We start from the raw sequence: 22948 nt of genomic DNA, 5'->3' as shown, positions 1-22948 counted from the left end.
TTGCAACATCTTATTAATAGTTCTCTGATCAGGGATCAGACCCGGGGCCCTCAGTACTGGAAGTGCAAAGTCTTAACCAGCAGACGGCCAGGGAAATTTCTTAAGTCTGGATTTTTTTGACAGGGTAGAGAAATGGAAAGAGTAGTTGCGACGAGCTTTAAGGAGGCGAGGAAGGTCACTGAGAAGTCAAGCACCAGCTCCTGGCCAGGGGCCAGCTCGGCTTCTTTCAGCCGCAGAATCCTGCCTGGAGCCGCAAATCCTCAAATCCGACAGGGCTGGGAAAGCGCGACGTTACCTCGAGGAAGTTTGATCCTCACCGCCTTCCGTAGACGTCGTGACAGAGGCGACTGGTTGCCTTGGAGTCGGCGGGACGCCACCCGGCCTCCACCGCTGTGGTCACCATGTCGGTGCTAGACGCGCTTTGGGAGGACCGGGATGTCCGCTTCGACGTGTCCTCACAGTGAGTCGCCAAGATTCCCCAGGGGCTTGGAGCCTGTAGAAGGCGTCGCAGCGCGATTTCCCGGCCCGCGGGCGGAGTCTACGACCCCGCGGCTCACGGGCCTCTAGAGGGTGGGAGGAGGTTGGCGCTGCTGTGCTCGCCTCAAGAAACCCCAGACTGGCCGGGGCCCTGTGGCACTCTCGAGGCCCCACAGCCGGGGCTCGTCTAGGTTGTACGCCGTTTTGGTCCCGTAAAATCCTAGGCCTTGTCTTGGCGGTAATCTATCAGGAAGCTGAACCCAAACACGGCCGGGACCGCCGAGGGCTTGGGCGTCTAGTACACCCCAGTGAACTTGCCGTGCCAGTTTCTTATGGTGGAAGGAACCTGGGGCAGCGACTCAGGAAACGAGGATTCTGAAACTAGCTCTAGAACAAGGACATACATTGTGGGCCCTTAGAAAAATGACTTCATTCTAAAGCTTGAGTCTCCGAAGGAAGTGGGAGTAAGCATTTTCCAGAATCCCCCAGCATGCAAACTTTATTCCCATGGTAAGCTTCTATCTAGTTATTCATCTAAATCACCAACAGTAAGAAGGAACCTCCTTTTGAAGTCTCTCAAACAGAAATCCTGTGTTAGGAAATTTAATGTTTTAAAGAATAGTTAGAAACTTCCTGCCAGCAGTCCAGGAAAAAATGCCCGGTGGGTATTCAGTTTAGTCGCTCAGTCATGTCCGACTGTTTGCCGCCTCATGGACTGCAGCACCCCAGGCTTCCCTGTCCATCACCAACTCCCGCAGCCTACTCAAACTCATGTCCATTGCGTTGGTGATGCCATCCAACATTGAGTATTAAGTATTGAAAAATAGTAAAGTTAAAGGTTCTTAGTAATGGTTTGCTGCTTTTTAGCCACTTCTCACCCACTCCAGTGTTCTTGCCTGGAGAATCCCAGGGACAGGGGAGCCTGGTGGACTGCCGTCTATGGGGTCGCAAAGGGTCCGGCACGACTGAAGCGACTTAGCAGCAGCAGCAGCATGATTCTTTACTATGAACAGAATTTTCGTCGGTGGAAAAAATGAAATATTAATTTCTCAGACTTAGTTGTGGCTAGATATCTATTACTAAGATGGTCTTGGATCGTTTAAGACAGTTGTGAGAGAAGGGAATTTATAGTTATGTGACAGTAATATGTTGCACACATTCTTTGACTTTTTATATTATCCCTGGAAAGTTCTTAATCAAGCAAAGGTCCATTTCATGAACATTTTCAGTTTATTAAACATTTATCAAATCCTTGGTATGTGCTGGTTACTGTGCTGATAACTGGGGCTTCCCAGGTGGCGCTAGTGGTCAAGAACTCGCCTCCCAATGCAGATGTAAGAGAAGCAGGTTGGATCCCTGGGTGCAGAAGAACCCCTGGAGGTGGAAATGGCAACCCACTTCAGTATTCTTGCCTGGAGAATCCCATGGTCGGAGATGCAAAAAATTTAAAAAATAAGTAAAGATACAAAATATAGGAAATGACACCACCCCACCCCACCATTCTAGTGCAGGGATACATACAGACAACTATTTAAAATGTGGTAAGTACCATCATTGAAAAAAATGAACAAAAAGCTGGAAGATCATAGAAACAAAAAAGTCCATTATTCCTAGGAAAGGCCTCAAAGAAAAAATAGTATCTGAATTGAGATATTGAGATTCATCAATATCATAATTGATGAATGAGCAGGGCCTTGGTAGAGGAGACAGGAGGAGAGTATTCCAGAAAAAAGGAAGGAAAAATAAATTAGATACAGAGTCTTAGAGGTATAAATCTCATTGGCTAGAAGGCAGGATCTGGCAAGTAGAGGGAAGAGGTGCAAATAGAAAGGTAAATTAGCCAGATTATGAAATATTCAGCTGAGGATTTTGGGCTTCCTTCTTCTAGGTATTGGGATAACTTACTTGGCTTTGAAGCAGGAAAGTGATATGATCATGTCTGTATTTCCAATAGATAATTGAGTTAGCTTTATTGAGAAAGTGTTAGAAAGCCCCACCACATATTCTGCTGGGTTGTTGGTTTTTTTTTTTTTTTTTTTTGCTTTTTTATGGACACTCTAGATTGCATTCTGTCAGTCAGCAACCTATTCTTCACTCTTTATTTTCTTTTGTCTCCTTTATCTGATTTTTTACCAAGTCCTACTCTTGCCTGGAAAATCCCATGGACAGAGGAGCCTGGTAGGCTGCAGTCCATGGCGTCGTGAAGAGTTGGACACGACTGAGCGACTTCACTTTCACTTTTCACTTTCATGCATTGGAGGAGGGAATGGAACCCACTCCAGTGTTCTTGCCTGGAGAATCCCAGGGATGGGGGAGCCTGGTGGGCTGCCGTCTCTGGGGTCACACAGAGTCGGACACGACTGACGCGACTTAGCAGCAGCAGCAATGTTGCTTTGCTTTAACCTGTTCCTTCTGTAACTGCATGACTTCTTTGGTCTATACAGAAACCTTTGGGGCTTCTCCACTGTACACCAGATAAAACCCATATCTGTCTGACTGTCATTCTAGTTCTCCATAATCTGATTTGTTCTCACTTATCCTATTGTATTTTTCACTCTCTCTCAACATGGACCTTCCCCAGCCAGGCCAGTCTCCCCACATTCTCTTATCATTTCTTACTTCTAAGATCTTTAATCATGGATTCTCTTCTCTCTCTCTTATTTCTCTAAATGCTTTCTCTTTATTTCTGGCTTCTCTGCATGTCCCTGGTCACTCCAGGCCCCACTTGATCACCAGGTTCTTAAAGTTCTTGCAAACCTTATTTTCAAATAGCTGAACATTTGGTACTGTATCATTTATACTTTTGTCTGTTTTATATACAGATGTCTTTTCCCTCCCATGATTGTAAGCGGATGTTGTAGCTAAAATATTAAAGCCTTTATATTTATTTTAGACAAATGAAAACAAGACCTGGAGAAGTCCTTATTGATTGTTTAGATTCAGTTGAAGACACCAAAGGAAATAATGGGGATAGAGGTGAGTATATTTCTAATATATTTTATGTTTCTGGTTTAAACTAAAAATGTTAAGTTATATTAGCTGGAGAGTAAGATATGAAACAGCATTATATGTTGCTTATGGTTCCTGATATTATTGTAATAAGTTCTTCTGTAAACAAACCTCAGTTAACCTAATTTAAGTGATCCATCTCATTTCTGTTTGACCCCAGTTGATGGATGCAGTCCAGAAGACCAGTCTTCTGTGGTCTTGTGGGAACTTTACACTCTAGCCATGCTGGGTGACTTACTGTTTGTCAAACATATCATGTAATGCTCCAGTTTCCCTTGAGATGCCTTCCTTTGTTTTTAGAATCTCCTATTGCATCTCACTCTGGCATTCACACAGGCTTAGTTTCTCTGATTTTAGATATTCTAGGGTTTTTTTCATGGAGGAAGGAGTATGTCATGGCTATAGATTACTCATCAAAAGAATTCCATGGTTATAATTTGGTGAAGAAATGCTGTGTTAAACAAAGTTGTTGTTGTTCAGTCACTAAGTCATATCAGACTCTTTGCGACCCCTTGGACTGCAGCATGGCAGACTTCCCTGTCCTTCACTATCTCCCGGAGTTTGCTCAAACTCACGTCCGTTGAGTTGCTGATGACATTTAACCATCGCATCGTCTGTTGTGGTGAACCTGCCTGCCAGTGCCGGAGACCTAAGAGGTGTGGGTTCGATCCCTGGGTTGGGAAGATCCCTGGAGGAGGGCATGGTAACCCACTCCAGTATTCTTGCCTAGAGAATCCCATGGACAGAAGAGCCTGTTGGGCTATAGTCCATAGGGTTGCAAAGAGTCGGACACAACTGAAGCAACATAATACACACGCAATGGTATTATATATTTCTAAGACATACAGTTTACCATGCATAGATTTACTTGATTTTTTTTTTTTTTTTTTTTTGCCTTGGGGCATCTATAGGGACTACGGTTCTATAGGATATACTTTGAGAAATGAAGCGTATCTAACTTTGTGCATATTTCAGTGTAAGAACATCAGTTTGAGGCTAAGGATGAAAAGCATAAGCCTTTAACAGACTTCAGCCTAGCTATAACTTCATATGAGGAAAAAAATTTGTTCATAGCAAAAAAAAAAAAAGCTCATTTAAATGAGAACTGCTAAGAGAGCACTCATATGGCAGGGATTCATATGTATATGAGAGTTCTTTGAGAAATGTAATTTCACTGAATGGCTTAGTAATTATACTCTCTCTCTCACATACTCAGTTGGACGCATATGACCTACTAGGAACCCCAGAACAGCTTCTATCGAGAAAAAAAAAAAAGTACAAACTTTTCTCCTTTATCAGTTGAGCCAAACCAAGCTGTTGGCAGTGAATACTTGTATTTTTTCTGTCAACTGTTGGATTTTGTTTCTCTGGGATTCTAAATTACACATTGTATACCTTACCTAGAATCTATATGCTCAATCAATATTTTCAATTAATAAATGTGTGAAAAACATCTACAAGTGTTGCTGTTGATGCTGGGCGAGAAGTTTCATGTCCATCTCATTTGGTACTGCAAAAGTGGGTCCTTAGGTAAGGTAACGTGATGTTCTGTTTGTTTGCTTTTAGGTAGACTCTTAGTAACAAATTTAAGAATTGTCTGGCACTCTTTGGCATTACCCAGAGTCAATCTTTGTAAGTATCTTTGTTAGAAAGCATGCAAGAAAAAGTAATTTGTCACATCAGCTTGCAGGGTGGCTCTTGAAATGAAAAAAAAAAGCTATACCATGAAATATGTGAAAAGTTTTGATTGATAAAAACTTAAGAAATCCTAGACTAACCACAGACTGCATGATAATGCAAAAGAAATGTTTTTTCTATCAATCCGTTTTGTCTCTTGGATGCTTATAAGATTAATGCTTTTACATTGATTTTTGGTTTTGTTTTTTCCTTTACTTTGAAATTTTCTATAACCTGTTTCAAGGGAGATCTAAATTCTAATAAAAAGTACAACCTTTCATTGTGCTAAATGAAACATTGTGTTAAGTTGTATTTAATTGTGTTAACAATGTTTCATTGTGTTAAATTGTTTCACTTGTTTTTTAAACATTGTGTTAAATTGTGTTTAATTGTGTTAACAGTGTTTCATTGTGTTAAATTGTTTCACTGTTTTTTAAACTATTGTAGATTATCCAGCTAGACTTTTTGTTTGTTCAAAAGAGGCAGAATTAGCTTTATATTTAATTATTTAACTTAAATTTGTAGATATTTCTTAAAATTTTTTAAAGTTGTGTTTTTATATATATATTTGATTTTTTTAAATTTTATTTTATTTTTTAACTTTACAATATTATATTGGTTTTGCCATATATCAAATTGAATCTGCCACAGGTATACATGTGTTCCCCATCCTGAACCCTCCTTCCTCCTCCCTCCCCATATATTTGATTTTTTAAGCTTAGAGTTCTGTATATATATGTTTTTTTCCCTTAGTTCATTGTATCATGTTCTTTAAATTCTTTACTTTTGAATTTTAGCTATTGGTTACAACTGCATATTGAATATTACAACAAGGACTGCTAATTCTGTAAGTCAGAAAAATCTTATTGAAATATATATAGTGAGGAAACAATAGATATTTGAGGTTGATGTTAGTTTTCACTGTAAATGAGAAATTACTCTTAAAATTTGTCCTTACAGAAATTACGAGGCCAAACTGAAGCTCTTTATGTACTAACAAAATGTAACAGTACTCGTTTTGAGTTTATATTTACGAATTTGGTTCCTGGAAGTCCTAGACTTTATACTTCTCTGATTGCAGTACACAGGTATGGTAATACTTGATAGATTATTGAATATTTTTAAGGTAATTTTATGATATAAAGGTTTAGAGGATAAAATTTTAACATGTGGTGCTGCCTTCCTCCAAGGTCTATTGCAGACTTCCCAAAGATACATAGAGCATGTTGCATTACTGTTTAATAAACACTTTGAAGGTATTTCCTGGTGGCTCAGCTGGTAAAGAATCTGCCTGCAATGTGGGAGACCTGGGTTCAATCCCTGGGTTGGGAAGGTCCCCTGGAGAAGGGAACAGGTTACCCACTCCAGTATTCTGGCCTGGAGAATACCATGGACTGTAAAGTCCATGGGATCGCAAAGAGTCAGACATGACTAAGCAACTTTGACTTTCACTTTGAAGTTATTTATAAAACACCTAAAACTGCTGAAGAGTCTGTTAAATTAGCTACCAAGATAGTTAAAAAATGAAACAGAGAATTCATTCAACTTGGTAGATAACCAAGTGGAATAATTCAATTAAGGAATTAAGATTATTTTTCTTTTTTTTTTTTTAAGATTATTTTTCTAACAGTAGAAGACATGATTGGGTGATTTCTCTAAAGAGTTTTGGGTTTTTGTTTAGCTATTCTCTTCTTTACTACCTCAGCTTTTTTTTTTTAAACCAGCCCTAATTAGTGTGGTTTTCTTAAAAGTTTGGCTTAGATGCCAGGCCAGCAGAAAAAAAGTATACACACACAAGATTTTTTTTTACATGCAGATATATAGTATGTATACATATATATATATACACACCCACACACACACATATATATATACTGTTGTTTTCATTTGAATTCCTTTTATTACTAGTGATGTTGAAATTTTGCATACTCTTTGGCTATGTATATAGTTTTCTGTTGTAAATTTCTTAATTTTACTGTTATGTGTATTGCAAATTTATTAGTTTCCTAGTTATTTTTTTTAAATTTTGTTAATGATTTTTAATCTATATAATGGTTTTATTTTCTTGGAGATATAATTCACATAACATGAAATTTACCATTTTAAAGTTTACAATTTGGTAAAGTTAGTATATTCACCATTACTCAATTCCAGAATATTTTCAGTACCCCAAAAAGAAACCCTCATAGTAGTCACTCCCCATTCCCTCCTCCCTATGGCTCTTGGCAACCACTGGTTTACTTTCTGTCTCTATGGATTTGCCTATTCTGGGCATTTCATATAAATGGAATCACATAACATAGTGGCGTTCTATGTCTGACTCCTTTCACTTATGTGATGTCTTCAGACATGCTGCATGTTGTGTCATATATCAGTACATTCTCCTTTTTATAGCGGAATAAGATTCCATTCTATGGACACATGTTTTGTTTATCCACTCATTAGCTGATGGACATTTGGGTTGTTTCCACTTCTTAGCTATTAGGAATAATGCTTCTATGAACATGCATATACAAGTTTTTGTGTGAAAGCATGTTTTTTTTAGTTCTCTTAAGCACATACCTGATTCATATCTCTTTATTTCACTTAGAGAAGTAATATGAAATGGAGTATGAAGGGAGCCAGGAAGCTCCTTTTTCTTAATAGTATAAAAATGTTGGGTGTTCCCCCGAAACAATTTATAGATAAATAATTTCCATTTTTTCCACTGGTTAAATATTGATGATTACAGTCCTAAAGGAAATTAAGATTTATGGGCAAATGCTAAAATTCTGCTCTTTCATAATTCATATATTAGAAGATTAAAATAAAACTCATTAGTTTAACAATACATATTATAACATATGCTGCTGCTGCTGCTAAGTCATTTCAGTCGTGTCTGACTGTGCGACCCCAGAGACAACAGCCCACCAGGCTCCCCCGTCCCTGGGATTCTCCAGGCAAGAACACTGGAATGGGTTGCCATTTCCTTCTCCAGTGCATGAAAGTGAAAAGTGAAAGTGAAGTCGCTCAGTCGTGTCTGACTCTTCGCGACCGCATGGACTGCAGCCCACCAGGCTCCTCCGTCCATGGGATTTTCTAGGCAAGACTACTTATATAAATGACATCTAAAGTTGTTCAGGCCAGGAAAACACTTTAGCTTTGATAAAAGGGTAAATTAGCCTGTATTTTTGTGGAGTTAAAATTAGAATGAACTAAAAGTTAATCAGAATTTTCTTCTGTTTTTATTATTTATCAGTAGGGAAACACAGAAAGAAAAAGTCTAGGAATTTATTATGCAAACACACACAGATACATACTCTGTCTTAGAGTTCCTTTTGGAGTTGGTTGGTACAGATTCATTCTAATTTTCTGTATATAGGTAGATGTGGGCATAAATATTCAGGTTTCAGTGGAAAAGTAATTGTATTCCTATTTATGTTAAGAGAATAATTGTGCTTTTACCTAAAACAGAGAAGTGAGGGAAGCTTTTTGATAGAAAAATTAATATTCATGTCTATTTTTACGAGCATTGTCTTTCAGCTTAAAGAAAAAATTTGCTTCTTCTCATTTGTGCCATACTGTATATATTAGACATCTCAAATTTAGCTTACTGAGATAAAATTTGTAAATACTACACTGAAATGACAAATACAGTACAAAAGACTATAATCACCAAAACTTATCAACCAAAAACAATTTTTTTAACTTACCTTAATAGCTATTTGAGTGATGTACAACTGTGTATTTTTGTAGATAAGTAGACATAATCTAAGAAAACCACATTTTCAGTTTGAATTAATCTTTTATTCTTTTTTTATAGGGCATATGAAACTTCTAAAATGTATCGTGATTTTAAATTGAGAAGTGCTCTAATTCAAAATAAGCAACTAAGATTATTACCACAAGAAAATGTATATAATAAAATCAATGGAGTATGGAATTTATCAAGTGATCAGGTACCATGCAAAGAACTAACAAACCTTTTGGGGCAGTGCTTTCTTTGGTAATCATTTTTCCATTTATGATTGGGTTTGTATATTTATTTAACTCTTAATATTAGCATTATAGCTCTTGATATAAATAATACTCTGATTTTCATATTCTTATACTCTTTTTAGCAACAGTTGTTTTATGTAAACTTTAGAGCTTAAATGGACCTTAGAGGATCATCTAGTCCAGTCTCTTATTATTCACTTACAGATAAAAAACTTAGGCCCTAAAGACTTAGGTGACTTCCACATCTAGTTTATCCCACAGTCTCGCTCTTCCTCCCTTATTGCACTACCCTCCACAGCATGATAACTTAGGCTAATTGAGGAGAGTCATAGGGTGGACTGTCATGGAAGCCTTTCAATCCAGTCTTTATGGAATTAAACATATTAACTCACTTGGTGACTCCTATATCCATTATTGTAACTTTTCCTCTTGAAATTATAACTGCTGCTGCTGCTACTAAGTTGCTTCAGTCGTATCCGACTCTGTGCGACCCCATAGACAGCAGCCCACCAGACTCCCCCATCCCTGGGATTCTCCAGGCAAGAACACTGGAGTGGGTTGCCATTTCTAGATGAAACATATAAGCAACTAATAGTTGGAACAAGAAACAAATCAATTTCTAGAAAAAAATCATCTTTTACTAAGAATAATTTCCAGCCGTCATGGGTGTTACAGCCTAGTTTCGACTGATAACCACCATGGTAAAACATTGTGCTTGAAGAGCTCTTGCTAAACATGGAATTATAAGATTAAATTGTGAATAAACTTTGCTCACCTGAAAAGTTCTAGTTGTGGACTATGATAAATATGTTATAGTATATAGACAGCTCCACATCTGAGTAACTCCATATAATGCTCAATTCTGGTATTTTATGCTGCTGTGATAATCAGAATTATTCTCATGTTTAGAAAATAAAGAGTAAGTATTCAGACATGATCACTGATGTCCCTCTCATCATTCTCCTTTACAGGGAAATTTAGGAACCTTTTTTATTACCAATGTGAGAATCGTGTGGCATGCAAATATGAATGACAGTTTTAACGTCAGTATACCATATCTGCAAATTGTAAGTGCATGCATTTCGATGACCTTATTTTAATGTAGAATAAATAATTTCTATTCAACAGTTAATAGGACATTGGGGATTAGATGAGTTCTTTCTTCCCCTTTTTAAGTGACAGCAGTTTAGCTGAGAGCATACTTTTAAAATGTTGATAATCAGAAAAGACCCAATTGTATTTACAATCAAGGGAAACAGCACCATTATCAGCTTACATTTCTCTTTTCATTACGAGAAAAATATACTGGATTCTGGGCTTCCCAGGTGGTTCAGTGGTAAAGAATCCACCTGCCAATGCAGGAGGCGTAGGTTCAACCCCTGGGTTGGGAAGATCCCCTGGAGAAGGAAATGGCTACCCACTGCAATATTCTTGCCTGGAAAATCCCATGGATAGAGGAGCTTAGTGGACTACAGTCCACAGGGTTGTAAGAGAGTTGGACACGACTTAGCAACTGAGCATGCATGCACACATACTGGATTCTAAAAATTTAAATAGCACAGATGCAGGAGATAAACTTATGGTTATTGGAAGGTAAGGGGAAAGGATAAATTGGAAAATTGGGATTGACATATACACACTAATGTATATGAAGTGAAGTGAAGTGAAAGTCGCTCAGTCGTGTCCAATTCTGTGACCCCATTGACTATATAGTCATGAAATTCTCCAGGCCAGAATACTGGAGTGGATAGCTTTGCCTTTCTCCAGTTGATTTTCCCAACCCAGGGATCGAACCCACGTCCCCCACATTGCAGGTGGATTCTTTACCGGCTGAGTCACAAAGAAAGCCCAAGAATACTGGAGTGAGTAGCCTATTCCTTCTCCAGCGGATCTTCCCAACCCAGAAATTGAACCAGGGTCTCCTGCATTGCAGGCAGATTCTTTTACCAACTGAGCTATCAGGGAAGCCCCTAATATATATAAAATAAATAAGGATCTACTGTATAGTACAGAGAACTCTACTCAGTACTCTGTAATGGTCTGTATGGGAAGGGAATCTGGAGAAGAGTGGATATACGTATTTATATGGCAGATTCACTTTGCTGTGTATCTGAAATTGGCACAACCTTGTAAATTAAGTATACCTCAATAAATTTTTAATTTTAAATAATTATCACACAGATTAAGGTGATTTTTCTTAGATTTTATTCAAAGCACTTTCCAGGGCAGCTTATGGAAAAACTTGAACAACCTTTTTGGCCAACCCAATATATACTGTTCTTTGGCATGGCTCACTGACTCACATACTTTATGGCTTGCTGTTTTCTGCTCAAACCCTTTTAAAGCCAGGATAGATTCATTGATTCTGTGAATGAAGTGCTTTTATTGTATTTAGATACAGCCTGTAGTATAAGTTGGATTCATACCACAGGTTTGGTGAAAGGAATCAAGATGACTTTTATTGATAATGATTTTAGCTTAAATTAAATTAAAGCTGTTAGAATTTAGAATAAGAACTAATTACATCTGAGACCAGTTTGTTTTGGGAGTAGATAAAAATGATTCTTTTCACTCTGCACTGCATTAATGGTAAGTGTGTGATTCAGTGAAACAAATGGTAAACTCCAATAAGCTGAAGGATTTCATTTTATGTATTTAAAAAACTGCTCTTCAGATCCTAGTGCAAATTAGATGAAACATAAAATAGTTAATCAAAATCCTGTGAGGTTATCCTATGATGATCACCCTTATTGTAGAATATAAGTAGTCTTAAGACTAAACAGTTTCATTAATAAATGTTTATTGAGTATTAGATGCAATGTATGAGATACCTGGAAAGTTTTATTTTTAAGAAAGATTTCTTGACCTATGAGAAAGATAATTATTTGCAAAATATTCCCAAGCCTATCTTTTGCTAAGTTGTTTGGTATGTGAATTACTTTAAAATATCTGATCATTCATTTGCCAAATAGTGAGCACTTAGCCTGTGCTCAGTAATTAAAGTCATGAACCAGTACGCAGTTTCTGCCTTTAAGGAGCTTCCAGTCTGGTGGAGAAAAGCAATACATTAAACAAAAAAATCTAGAATCTGATAGGAAGAAAATTATTTCTGGTCATCTAAAGAAACATAAGAATTTATATCATAGCTAGGAAAATGTGAGAGTCTACACAGGCATCTGATATAATTGATGTTAGTATTGTTCATTGCTGTTTTATATTGTATTTACATATGCTATAGCTTGCTCAGCCTCTATTATGCTGAAAAATTAATTCCTGAGTAGTAAACAACCATGTGCTTTCTGTTCTTCAAGTAGTATACTTTTTGTTTTTTAAGAATACAGTTGCCAAATATGGACTCTGGAATAAATTCAACCTGGCCTAAACAACTTGCAATCTGATACTGCTAGTCTGTCACTGGGGCAATCATTTTCTAACTTCAGCTCTGTGCCTCAGCCATTGCCCTGACTCCTTGCCTATCAGTTCAATTGCTCAGTCGTGTCCAACCCTTTGCGACCCCATGGACCGCAGCACGCCAGGCTTCCCTGTCCATCACCAACTCCCGGAGCTTACTCAAACTCATGTCCATCGAGTTGGTGATGGCATCCAACCATCTCATCCTCTGTCATCCCCTTCTCCTCCTGCCTTCAATCGTTCCCAGCATCAGGGTCTTTTCCACTGAGTGAGTTCTTCACATTAGCTGGCCAAAGGATTGGAGTTTCAGCTTCAGCATCAGTCCTTCCAAAGAATATTCAGGACTGATTTCCTTTAGGATTAACTGGTTGGATCTTGCAGTCCAAGAGACTCGCACGAGTATTCTCCAGCCCCACAGTTCAAAAGCATCAATTCTTCAGCGCTCAGCTTTCTTTATGCTATAACCAACCTAGACAGCATATTAAAAAGCAGAGATGTTACTTTGCCAACAAAGGTCCATCTAGTCAAAGCTATGATTTTTCCACTCCTATAGATGTATATATATATACATATCTTCTTGCCAGTTTCTTTCTTGACAGCCTCTGTCAACCTCAGTCACCTGGTTAGATTAGCTGTTCACAACCAGAATGCCACTGTTCTATGGTTCTTAACCAGGACTGTGTATACTCCTGGCAGGGTGTGAAGTAATCTAAATGGAAGGCGAGGTTTTCGTTGCAATTACCATTTAGTCTGTCCGTCTCTCTCTTTTTCTTTCTCACCTTACAATACCCATCTTTCTGGGTATATGATACACCATCACCTACCACAAACACTATCCTTCTAGGGCCTTTGGTCTGCTGGTCATAATGTTAGATTCTCCATGGTTCTCTCTAACCCTACCAGTGAGTACATTTTGTGTCACTTTCTACAGGTCCTGCATGTCATTATGCTTCTATCCCTCTACCCTTCTTCCAGGTCACTGGTGTCACTGCTCATCTGCTAGCCAAGTTTCATCCTCATGTCACACTTACCAGTTGAGTTAATTCCATTTGACCTATCCCAGGCTTCCTTGATGCCCAGTAATGAATACCCATACTTTCTTTTTTTTTCTTCAGTAAATGGCATGGGGGTTCTTTCAGAATTTAGCCATCTATGATGTAAGAAACAGAAGGCACATGTGACTTTTAAAAACTAACCTAGCCTTAGGAACCACCAAAGACACTGGCTCTCCATAACTAAAAGATTGTTGGTCTTTGGTTTAAAATATTCAGAGAAGTTGTGGACTCCCTGAAGCAGGGAACATTTAAGTCAGAATTTTGTGCATATTTCAGAGGCATTGTCTTTGTATTACCTTACAAATTTGTTACCTATTTCCAGTATGAGAATTTTTATTTACTTGATCTCCATGGGAGTGTGAGGATAAAGAAAAAGGAAGAATTCTGTTTTTCAGACTATGAAAAGTAGTTACTATGTAAAAGTTGGAAAACTACTGTTAAAATGTCACTATTGTCAGATAAAAACAAACATTTTTTTTCTTTTTCATTTTACATCTAGCGGTCAATAAAGATTAGAGATTCAAAATTTGGTTTAGCTCTTGTCATAGAAAGCTCTCAGCAGGTAAGATGTTTTATATTTTTATTAATCTTTAATAGATTTTAAAAACTGTATGACAGTCTATATTTTTAGTTTTATTTATATAGTAACCAGTTTATATCCAAGAAGAATATTAGCTGTAACATGAGGTTAATTGTTCCCATGGAAAGAATCCTGCTTATGTTTCTCCATTGGGCAGACATATTAATTATGATTATGGTCATGACATTATCTCAGTCTTTATACAGCCCTATGATACAGTTCCGGAGAAGGCAATGGCACCCCACTCCAGTACTCTTGCCTGGAAAATCCCATGGATGGGGGAGCCTGGCAGTCCATGGGGTCGCAAAGAGTCAGACATGACTGAGCGACTTCACTTTCACTTTTCACTTTCATGCATTGGAGAAGGAAATGGCAACCCATTCCAGTGTTCTTGCCTGGAGAATCCCAGGGACGGGGAGCCTGGTGGGCTGCCGTCTATGGTGTCGCACAGAGTTGGACACGACTGAAGTGACTTAGCACATGATGCAGTTACTATTTTTCCCCATTTTGCAGTCAAGGAGACTGAGGCTCGGGGAAGTTAGGAGCCTTGACCGTGGTCTCATAAGTAATAAGTGGTAGAGCTAGCTTTTGCTTCTAGGTCTGACTGATTCACAAGACTGAGCAGCACAGGTATACACATACACACACCCTATTTGAGATTTTATACTACCAAACACAGGTTATACTGTATCTAGTTAGAAGCTGTGCCCCATTATGCCAGGCGTAATTTATTCTTATAAATTTTTTGAAAGAGGTGTTTCTCTTCTGAATTCTAAATTTAAACAGGAATGTCTACTCCTTTCCCCTGGCCTATAGATTGGTAGCTGCCATTTATTGAGTGTTTACTATGTTCACAACAACATGATAACCATTTTATGGTTAGAAAATTAAAGCTTAAATGGGAATTCCCTGGCAGTTTGGTGGTTAAGAGTCAGCACTCTTATACTGCCATGACCTGGATTCAGTCTCTGGTCAGGGAACTAAGAGACTGCAAGCCTCGTGGCACGGCCAAAAAAAAAAAGACAGCTTAGAATCTCCCAACATCACACAGCTAGTAAGTTTGTTGTAAAACCAGGATTTGAGCCCAAAAACATATACTTTCACCCCAGAGCAGATTGCTCTCAACCATCACCATATGGGTACTTAATTTTTTTAACACTTTTTCTCCAACAACAGGTATGCCATTCCCTTTTGTCGTTTAACATGTAGTCTATTCATTTTCAAGGTCGAGCTCAGGAAAAACTTAATTCCCTTGACCTTCATAATCTACAGTAGTGTATTTTTTTAATCTTGAAATATTACCTTTGATATTTACAGATGAATTTATGTGATATCTGGATACTTCAAAATAATTCTGAGTTGGTAAGGGGAGGAGATTTGGGGGATGGGAAAGTTAAAGATGGAACAGAGTTGGCCATATGTTGTTACTTTTTGAAGCTGGATGATAGCTACATGGACAGTTATTGTACTCCTATTTTTGTGTATGCTGGAAATTTTTATAATAAAAAATTTAATTTAAAAAAATTAGCTTACATATTGTATTCTGAAGTAAGAACAATTAGAACTGTAGTTTATCATATGTTGTAAATATGATTCCTCAGGCTTGTTTTCTGTTTTTTCATTATTTTTTCCTATAGAGTGGAGGATATGTTCTTGGCTTTAAAATAGATCCTGTGGAAAAACTACAAGAATCAGTCAAGGAGATCAACTCCCTTCACAAAGTCTATTCTGCCAATCCTATATTTGGAGTGGATTATGAGATGGAAGAAAAGGTATTTTGTTCAGTGTGTGATGTATAGAATTTGCTGAATTGTCTTTATATAATCTATAAACCTCAGTTAGCTTTATGCACAATTTAATTTTAAACCATGTTTAAAATGATGAATATACAGACTCTGCTTAGTCAGTATGGCTGACTCTTATTTGTGCCTACCACCTGTCTTCTCCCTGGCTGCTTCACCATTCATTCCTATCCATCTATGTAGCAGTCTATCCAAAGATGTCCCCATAAGCAAGGCTCTTCTGATGTAGAGAGACTTACATCTCTCGCTCTGACAACTTTATTTTTATTCTACTTCCGTTAGCATTTGGTCAAACCTTACAGGCCTCACAAACACTATTTTCTTTCTCTAGTGACCCACAATATAGCAACTGCAGAAGACTGCTCCATCAATATGGCCTGTGTCAGTTCATATTTATCAGAGCCTCTTCCAAGTCAGTTATGAAATACTCTGAATATCACACTTGCCTGTCTGCTCTTTGTCTTCCTTACGACTTCTAGTTTCTGCCCCAGTCACTGCTCTCCCAGTCCATCAGCTGTCTTTTGGCTTTACTCTTCAGCCTCTGCACGTGGGCCCCTCATCATCTGGTGGTTCGCTGGTGTCCTCCCAGCCACTCTATTAGAGACTCCTCACCATCTGCTCTGACAGCAAGTACCCTTGCCAGGGATGCTCTGTCACAGGCTCCCTTGCTGTCTGTTCTTTTGCTGAGGCCCTCACTGTCTGGTCTATTGCTGGTGTCCACCCACTCTTTCATCAGTGTCCCAAACAGTACTATGCATGTCAAGCTATGTCATATATCACATATATTATCTGTCTCTTCTCCTGCTCTTGGACTACTGCAGCAGGTGGCCAGGGAACATCAAAAAATTGGATTGGACAGCTAAGTACTAACTCATACCCTCTGACTTCAACTTCGTTGTGCTTCTTTTTTCTCTTTCTGTCAAATTCCATATATATCCCCTTCCCCTTCCAACTGAAGTTTGCCTTTGGGTTCAGTTCAGTTCAGTTCAGTCGGTCAGTCGTGTCCGACTCTTTGCGACCCCATGAATCGCAGCACGCCAGGCCTCCCTGTCCATCACCAACTCCCGGAGTTCACTCAGACTCATGTCCATCGAGTCAGTGATGCCGTCTCATCCTCTGTCATCCTCTTCTCCTCCTGCCCCCAATCCCTCCCAGCATCAGAGTCTTTTTCCAATGAGTCAACTCTTCGCATGAGGTGGCCAAAGTACTGGAGTTTCAGCTTTAGCCTCATTCCTTCCAAAGAAATCCCAGGGCTGATCTCCTTCAGAATGGACTGGTTGGATCTCCTTGCAGTCCTTGACACAATATTGTACACTCTTCGGTATTTTATCTCCTTAACCATCCTTTCTGCTTTCTTCCCAACCTGCACGGCTTTCAGCATTCTCCCTCTCGCTCTGCCTCCCCTGTATATTCCTCAGCAATGTCACTTGCTCCTCCAGTTTCTTCAGCTGGTACTTACGTAGATGACTGCCAGATCTTTCTGACCTTGGCATACTCTCTCAGCTTATCATGGTTCCAAGTATTATTGAATATTTTCACATAGATGAGCATTCCAAATAACATGAATTGAATTTCTCCTTTAAAATTTTATCTTAGTAACTTTAATCAATAACTTTCCAAATCAGTAAGATATAGTAGGACATGGATGAATATCTCAAACTTGGCATACCTAAAATCTTGTCATTTTTTCTCAAAATCAAAATCCTACCGATTTATCTAGTTATTTACTACCTTATTGTCAAAGTCAGATGTGCTCAAAACCCTGGGATTTACTGTTTTTTATTTTTCCCATTATCTCATTTTAAACATTCAGCCAATTATACCATCCTCTCCCCTGTCCCTATCCCTTTCTTTCCAATGAAACTGCAGTTTCCTTTGCTACTTTTGCTTGTAGAATAATGTTGTAGAAGAAGCATGGTCCTTGGAACCTGACAATTCTGACTTTGATCCTAATTTCACCATTTATTTGTGATTCTAGGCAGATTTGAGCTTCAGTTTTCACATTATAAAATAATCTCTTTCACAAAGTTACTGATTGTGTCCATAAAGTGGCCAGCACCTGGGAGACACTGCTACCCATTCTCTTGCTACCTTTCATTTCTCCTTTTTTCCCCTTCTTTGGCCCTCAGTGTGTAATAACGGTTAGCCATAGTAACTCGCTTTGTCACTACATGTAAGTCCTTTCTCCAAAGACACCTGTTGAGGGAGGTCTTCCCTAACTATCCATCTACAACAACAACCCCTGTCACTTTTTTATCCCTTATTTTGCTTGTTATTTGCTCTCTCGCTTGCTTGCTTTATTTTTGGTAACACTAATCAGTCTCCTCCATTATAAATAATGTTCATGAAGTCAGGGATTTCTGTCTATTTTCTTTAACCACTGTGTCTCCAGCAATCAAAAGTAGCACATAATAGACTTTTAGTGAATAGTCATGATTGAATGACTGTGTTGAGTGCCTTCTCTTTGTTGTTCACGGATCTAAGAATTTTATATGCCTCATCTCATTTAATCCTGCCAAAAACACTATGAACTGTATCATCATCGTTATTATAATCTCTATCTCACAGTTAAGGAGACCGAGGCTTAGATAGGTTAAATTACTTATACACAGTTACACAGTTCTAAACATGGTTGAAATACCAGCTGTTCTCGGACTAGGGAATCAGGTCAACCTCTTGTCAGCAGTACACTCCTACATCAACTCTCCCCCACAAATTACCCATAAATAGTCCACATTGTCTGAGCTGGTATTTAAAAATTTCAGTAGACTCCAGTCTACCATCCCCACCTTATCTGTACAACCACAGTGTAAGTGATACTCCTTGGCATTGTTCAGTACAATATCCCTGCTTAGCTCCCCTGCCTTGTGGGACTCTCATGTTCTGACCATATTGTATTATTCCTCTTCAGCCCGATCCTGTGGTTTCTCACCTTTGCTGATGCTGATCCCCTCTGCCAGGAATACCCTTTCCCCTAATCCTATCTGTGAAAATCATCCTTGTCCTAAAAGCCCTCAGTCACATGCCAGCCTTTTCTTCATAAAAGTTTCTGGTACGCACAAGCCAGAAGTTGTGCTGCCGAACTCTCCTGTTACAATAGATACTGCATTTGTTACAGCTATTTTCTGTAGGTTGCCATATGATGTTATTAATATTTGACCATTTTTTAAATTAAAGTGGCAATTTCTTATAGTTCAACCTGATATTTAGTTTTTTATAGTTGTATTTTATCCTTCACTCCACTCCAACTATATTACACACCTTGTGTGGGAAGGGTGAAAACTTTATACTTTTGGTAGTACCAGCGTGGGGGTTCCCAGGTGGTGCTAGTGGTAAAGAATCCGCCTGCCAATGCAGGAGATGTAAAAGATGTGGGTTCAATCCCTGGGTCAGGAAGATCCCCTGGAGGAGGGCATGGCAACCCACTCCGATATTCTTGCGTGGAGAGTCTCATGGACAGAGGAGGTAGCCAGCATAGTACCTCATACACTAAAGATATTCAAATATTTGAAAAATGAATTAATAGATATCAGTACTATATGTATTTTGCTTTACTTTTAGAATATTCCATACAAATCTTAGTTCTTTTTTTTTCACAAATTTCTTTTTTCACAAATTCTATTCAATGACTACTTCGAGGAAATTTTAAAATATGCTATTATACAAGTTAGGTTTTTAAACTACCAGAGAGATTTTAACTATCAGAAAATCAGATAAAGCTCAATGACAGTTTTTTTTTCTTTATGAATATTTCTAAGTATCATATCAAGTTTGTATAAATTTTTCATTTTAACTCTTTTGATGATATTAACTTCAGATTTAAAAGCTTAGATTTAACTGACTCATTTTATTATTCATATAAGTTTTAATAGAATATAAATTATGCAGTGATTTTTGTAAGACTTGAGTAGTTGGTAATTGTGATATCCTTTTACAGGTATTTACAATTCTTATAGCACATTCTACTGAAATTATTTATTTGTTTAATATGGTCTTATTGATGCAGTTTAATATCTACTGATTCTTTTTAACATCTACTGATTTTCAGCCACAGCCCCTTGAAGCTCTGACCGTCAAACAAATTCAAGACGATGTAGAGATAGACTCTGATGATCACACGGATGCTTTTGTGGTGAGCATTATGAACAGGAGCATCACTAAATTTTTTTTTTTTTAAATCTGAGTCATGTTCAATTAAATAATGGTCTAAATGTATAAAATATCATAAAGCTAGAGTGTTTTAAACATGAGTTGGAGAATTTTTTTTTCCAAGGTAGGGAATTTTTTGTGTGAGAAAATACTTTTAAATTACCAAACTGGGAAATAATTTGAGAACATAACTTATTCAGAGGATTTCAGATATGTGAAAAGTTTTTTCCATACTTTAAGATAATAGAATATGCTAAATATAGTTAATTAATTTAAAATCTACACTTGCCATAAGTAATCTTTATGAGAAAGACCTCCCTCCTTTTAATTTTAGAAGTGTATTATTTTAAAATGGATTTCTATTTGAACACTAAAATTTCTTGTTTGCAAATCTGTATTATTTAATTAATAGCCAAAATAATAATAATGCTTTCTATATACTGTGGTCTATGAATCTGACTAGAATACTGCTCTGGGAATGAAAAATTTTAAGCTAAGTATAAGATAGTTAATTATAAACTACTACAACCTCAGTGTGTGTGCATTTGCTGACACATTGAAGCACTTATTGCTTTGTTTTGTTTTGCCAGCATCTTCTTTTAAACCAAAAGCAGGGGTAAAATTTTGTATCTGCTAAATCATTCTCTTATCCACTTTCAAGTTAACAGTGCTAACTATTCACCAATTACAAAGCAGTTTTAGCACTTAAATTTAGCATAACTCTTGAAGACATTAATATTGACAAAAGTGAATTCTGCTACCAGCTTTGTAAAGATAGGTGAGAAAACCATTAGAAACACAGTAACAGAATATAAAACACAGTTAGTTTTGGAATTTTTCTGTAAGTTAATTACCTGTTCCTTAACCTCTTAACCTATTGTGTCAAGTATGTGAAATATAATTTTCTTTGTCTTTTAGGCTTATTTTGCTGATGGCAACAAGGTAAGGATATTTTACCTATAATGTATGAAGAAACTTTCTATATTCCAGTGTTCAGTATTCACACATTTATGTGAAACCTATTTTTTGTTTTTTTCCTCTTCCTTGCTCACCTTCTCTATTCCCATCTCATCCTCTTATCTCCCCCAAAGCAACAAGATCGTGAACCTGTGTTTTCAGAAGAACTGGGGCTTGCAATAGAGAAATTGAAGGATGGATTCACCCTACAGGGACTTTGGGAAGTAATGAATTGATCTTGAGTTGAGCTGAATTTCTGTTTACAGATATCTCAAGATTAAAGATACTAGTCGCCTACTATAAGGCATGGAATAGTTTTTACATTTACAGAAAAAGTTTTTAATAAGAGTTTTCTAATGATTAAGGAAAAGCTCCTTTATCTAAGATTTTACTGCCAGTCTTCTAAAAAAATTATATTTGAAATTGTAATCGAAATCTTCCTGGTTTGTTGTAAATATGTTTATTTTGTACCTAGTACTTATAAATTATTATTCTGTGGATATTAAAAGACTGTATTATATTGAGCTTAATAAAGAGTTTATGTAGCACCATTAAGTGTTCTGAAAATATTATTTTAAAGTATAAGATTCTTCTTATGGAGTAATCAAATACTGCTTTCTTAATTATAAAATTCTGGTTTAAATATATTTATCACATAGCTCTAAATGTAAGCCAACTCTAATATAAATTACAAACCTTAAGCTTACCATTTTTTAGGTAATCATTTATGTAGAAACCAAAAATTATAGCTAACTTTGGAGGATATCAATTCCCTATGTAAAGTTTTGGGCACTCTTTTGTAAATAATTTCAATATCATTTTGGCAAGAATACATTTATAAGGAAACAACTTTAAATAGTTTGTAAATAAATAGTTCATTTATTGACTTTCTCTTTGTATTCATTGAAACTTCTTTGAAGTGTTCAAAAATTCAATATTTTCTGATTTCTTGGTCAGGTAAGATTTGGTGACTTCTCTGGCATCACTTTTTTTTTTTTTTTTTTTTTGCTGTTGCTTCAGTATAAAGAAACATAGTAAGGAACTTTTGTCAAAACATTAAAATTAAACAAAGGAGTCCTGTTTCTCTACAGTGAAAAAACTGAGTGTGTAAAATCATTTAAGATAATGCAACTGTATGCACAACCATAGACATGTAATAATCAAGTGCTAACCTGAGTGTCTCTGGAGAAGGGAATAGCAATCCACTCCAGTATTCTTGACTGGAGAATTCCATGACAAAGAAGCCTGGTGGGTTATGGTTCGTGGGGTCGCAAAGAGTCGGACACGACTGAGCAACACACATACACAACCTGAGTTTAATAAAAATCAATAAACAAAAGCTATTAATTGGTTCTATATTTAAATAGGAAGGGATTTTTAAGGGATGGAGATATAATAACCTATATTAGGGGGAAAGTGTGCTTGAAAAATGTATACAGATCACAAAATGCAGTTCGGAATATTATTTCAATAGTTTTTCAAGCAAAACAGACTATAAAGTTGCTGATTAGTAAGTAATAATCTCAAATGTCATATCATGGTGCTTGCATCTGACTCATTAATCTTTTCAAATATTAGGTGTTACGTGTAGAGAGAAATGAGTCATTTATTGTTTAAACAGGAAAGCAGCTGTTAGTTTTTTCTCATGTGTTAAAACCTTTAGTGGCATCTATAAATGGAAAAAGAGTCAACGAACTCTTCTCTCAGCTGTTGTTTTAGCAGCTGACAGTACCATTGACTTCACCGTGATGTAAAATAAGAGGAAAAAACTGTTACTCATGGATGGAGACCTTGAAATTTAAAAATACATATTTCCCTGATCTGAGGACATTCATTCATTCCTTCAACAAATG

General features: G+C 37.3%; 1 protein-coding gene across 2 annotated transcripts; it reads left to right on the top strand.

The window, feature by feature from the left end:
• The first annotated feature begins 267 nt into the window (after positions 1 to 267).
• Positions 268 to 21646, top strand: BBS5 (Bardet-Biedl syndrome 5). Of its 2 annotated transcripts, XM_006059975.4 has the most exons (12): positions 288 to 460; positions 3371 to 3453; positions 5053 to 5118; positions 5961 to 6010; positions 6124 to 6251; positions 8966 to 9101; positions 10113 to 10208; positions 14107 to 14169; positions 15825 to 15959; positions 20038 to 20121; positions 21057 to 21080; positions 21230 to 21646. In XM_006059975.4, the coding sequence occupies exons 1-12, from the start codon at positions 402 to 404 to the stop codon at positions 21329 to 21331; spliced, it is 1026 nt and encodes a 341-aa protein (XP_006060037.1). In that variant the 5' UTR covers positions 288 to 401; the 3' UTR covers positions 21332 to 21646. The 2 variants fall into 2 exon arrangements, with proteins under 2 accessions (XP_025131214.1, XP_006060037.1); XM_025275429.3 differs by lacking the exon at positions 14107 to 14169 and having other exon boundaries at positions 268 to 460.
• The last annotated feature ends 1302 nt before the right edge of the window (positions 21647 to 22948 follow it).

The sequence above is a fragment of the Bubalus bubalis genome, chromosome 2, assembly GCF_019923935.1.
Source record: "Bubalus bubalis isolate 160015118507 breed Murrah chromosome 2, NDDB_SH_1, whole genome shotgun sequence".
NCBI lineage: Eukaryota > Metazoa > Chordata > Mammalia > Artiodactyla > Bovidae > Bubalus > Bubalus bubalis.
This window is presented reverse-complemented; position numbering and strand designations above follow the sequence as displayed.

Coding starts and splice junctions, on each gene's coding strand:
- BBS5 (XM_006059975.4), top strand. CDS start 402: ATGTCGGTGCTAGACGCGCTTTGGGAGGACCGGGATGTCCGCTTCGAC. Junction 6,011..6,123: donor CAACAAGGACTGCTAATTCT/GTAAGTCAGAAA, acceptor TTGTCCTTACAG/AAATTACGAGGCCAAACTGA. Junction 9,102..10,112: donor GGAATTTATCAAGTGATCAG/GTACCATGCAAA, acceptor TCTCCTTTACAG/GGAAATTTAGGAACCTTTTT.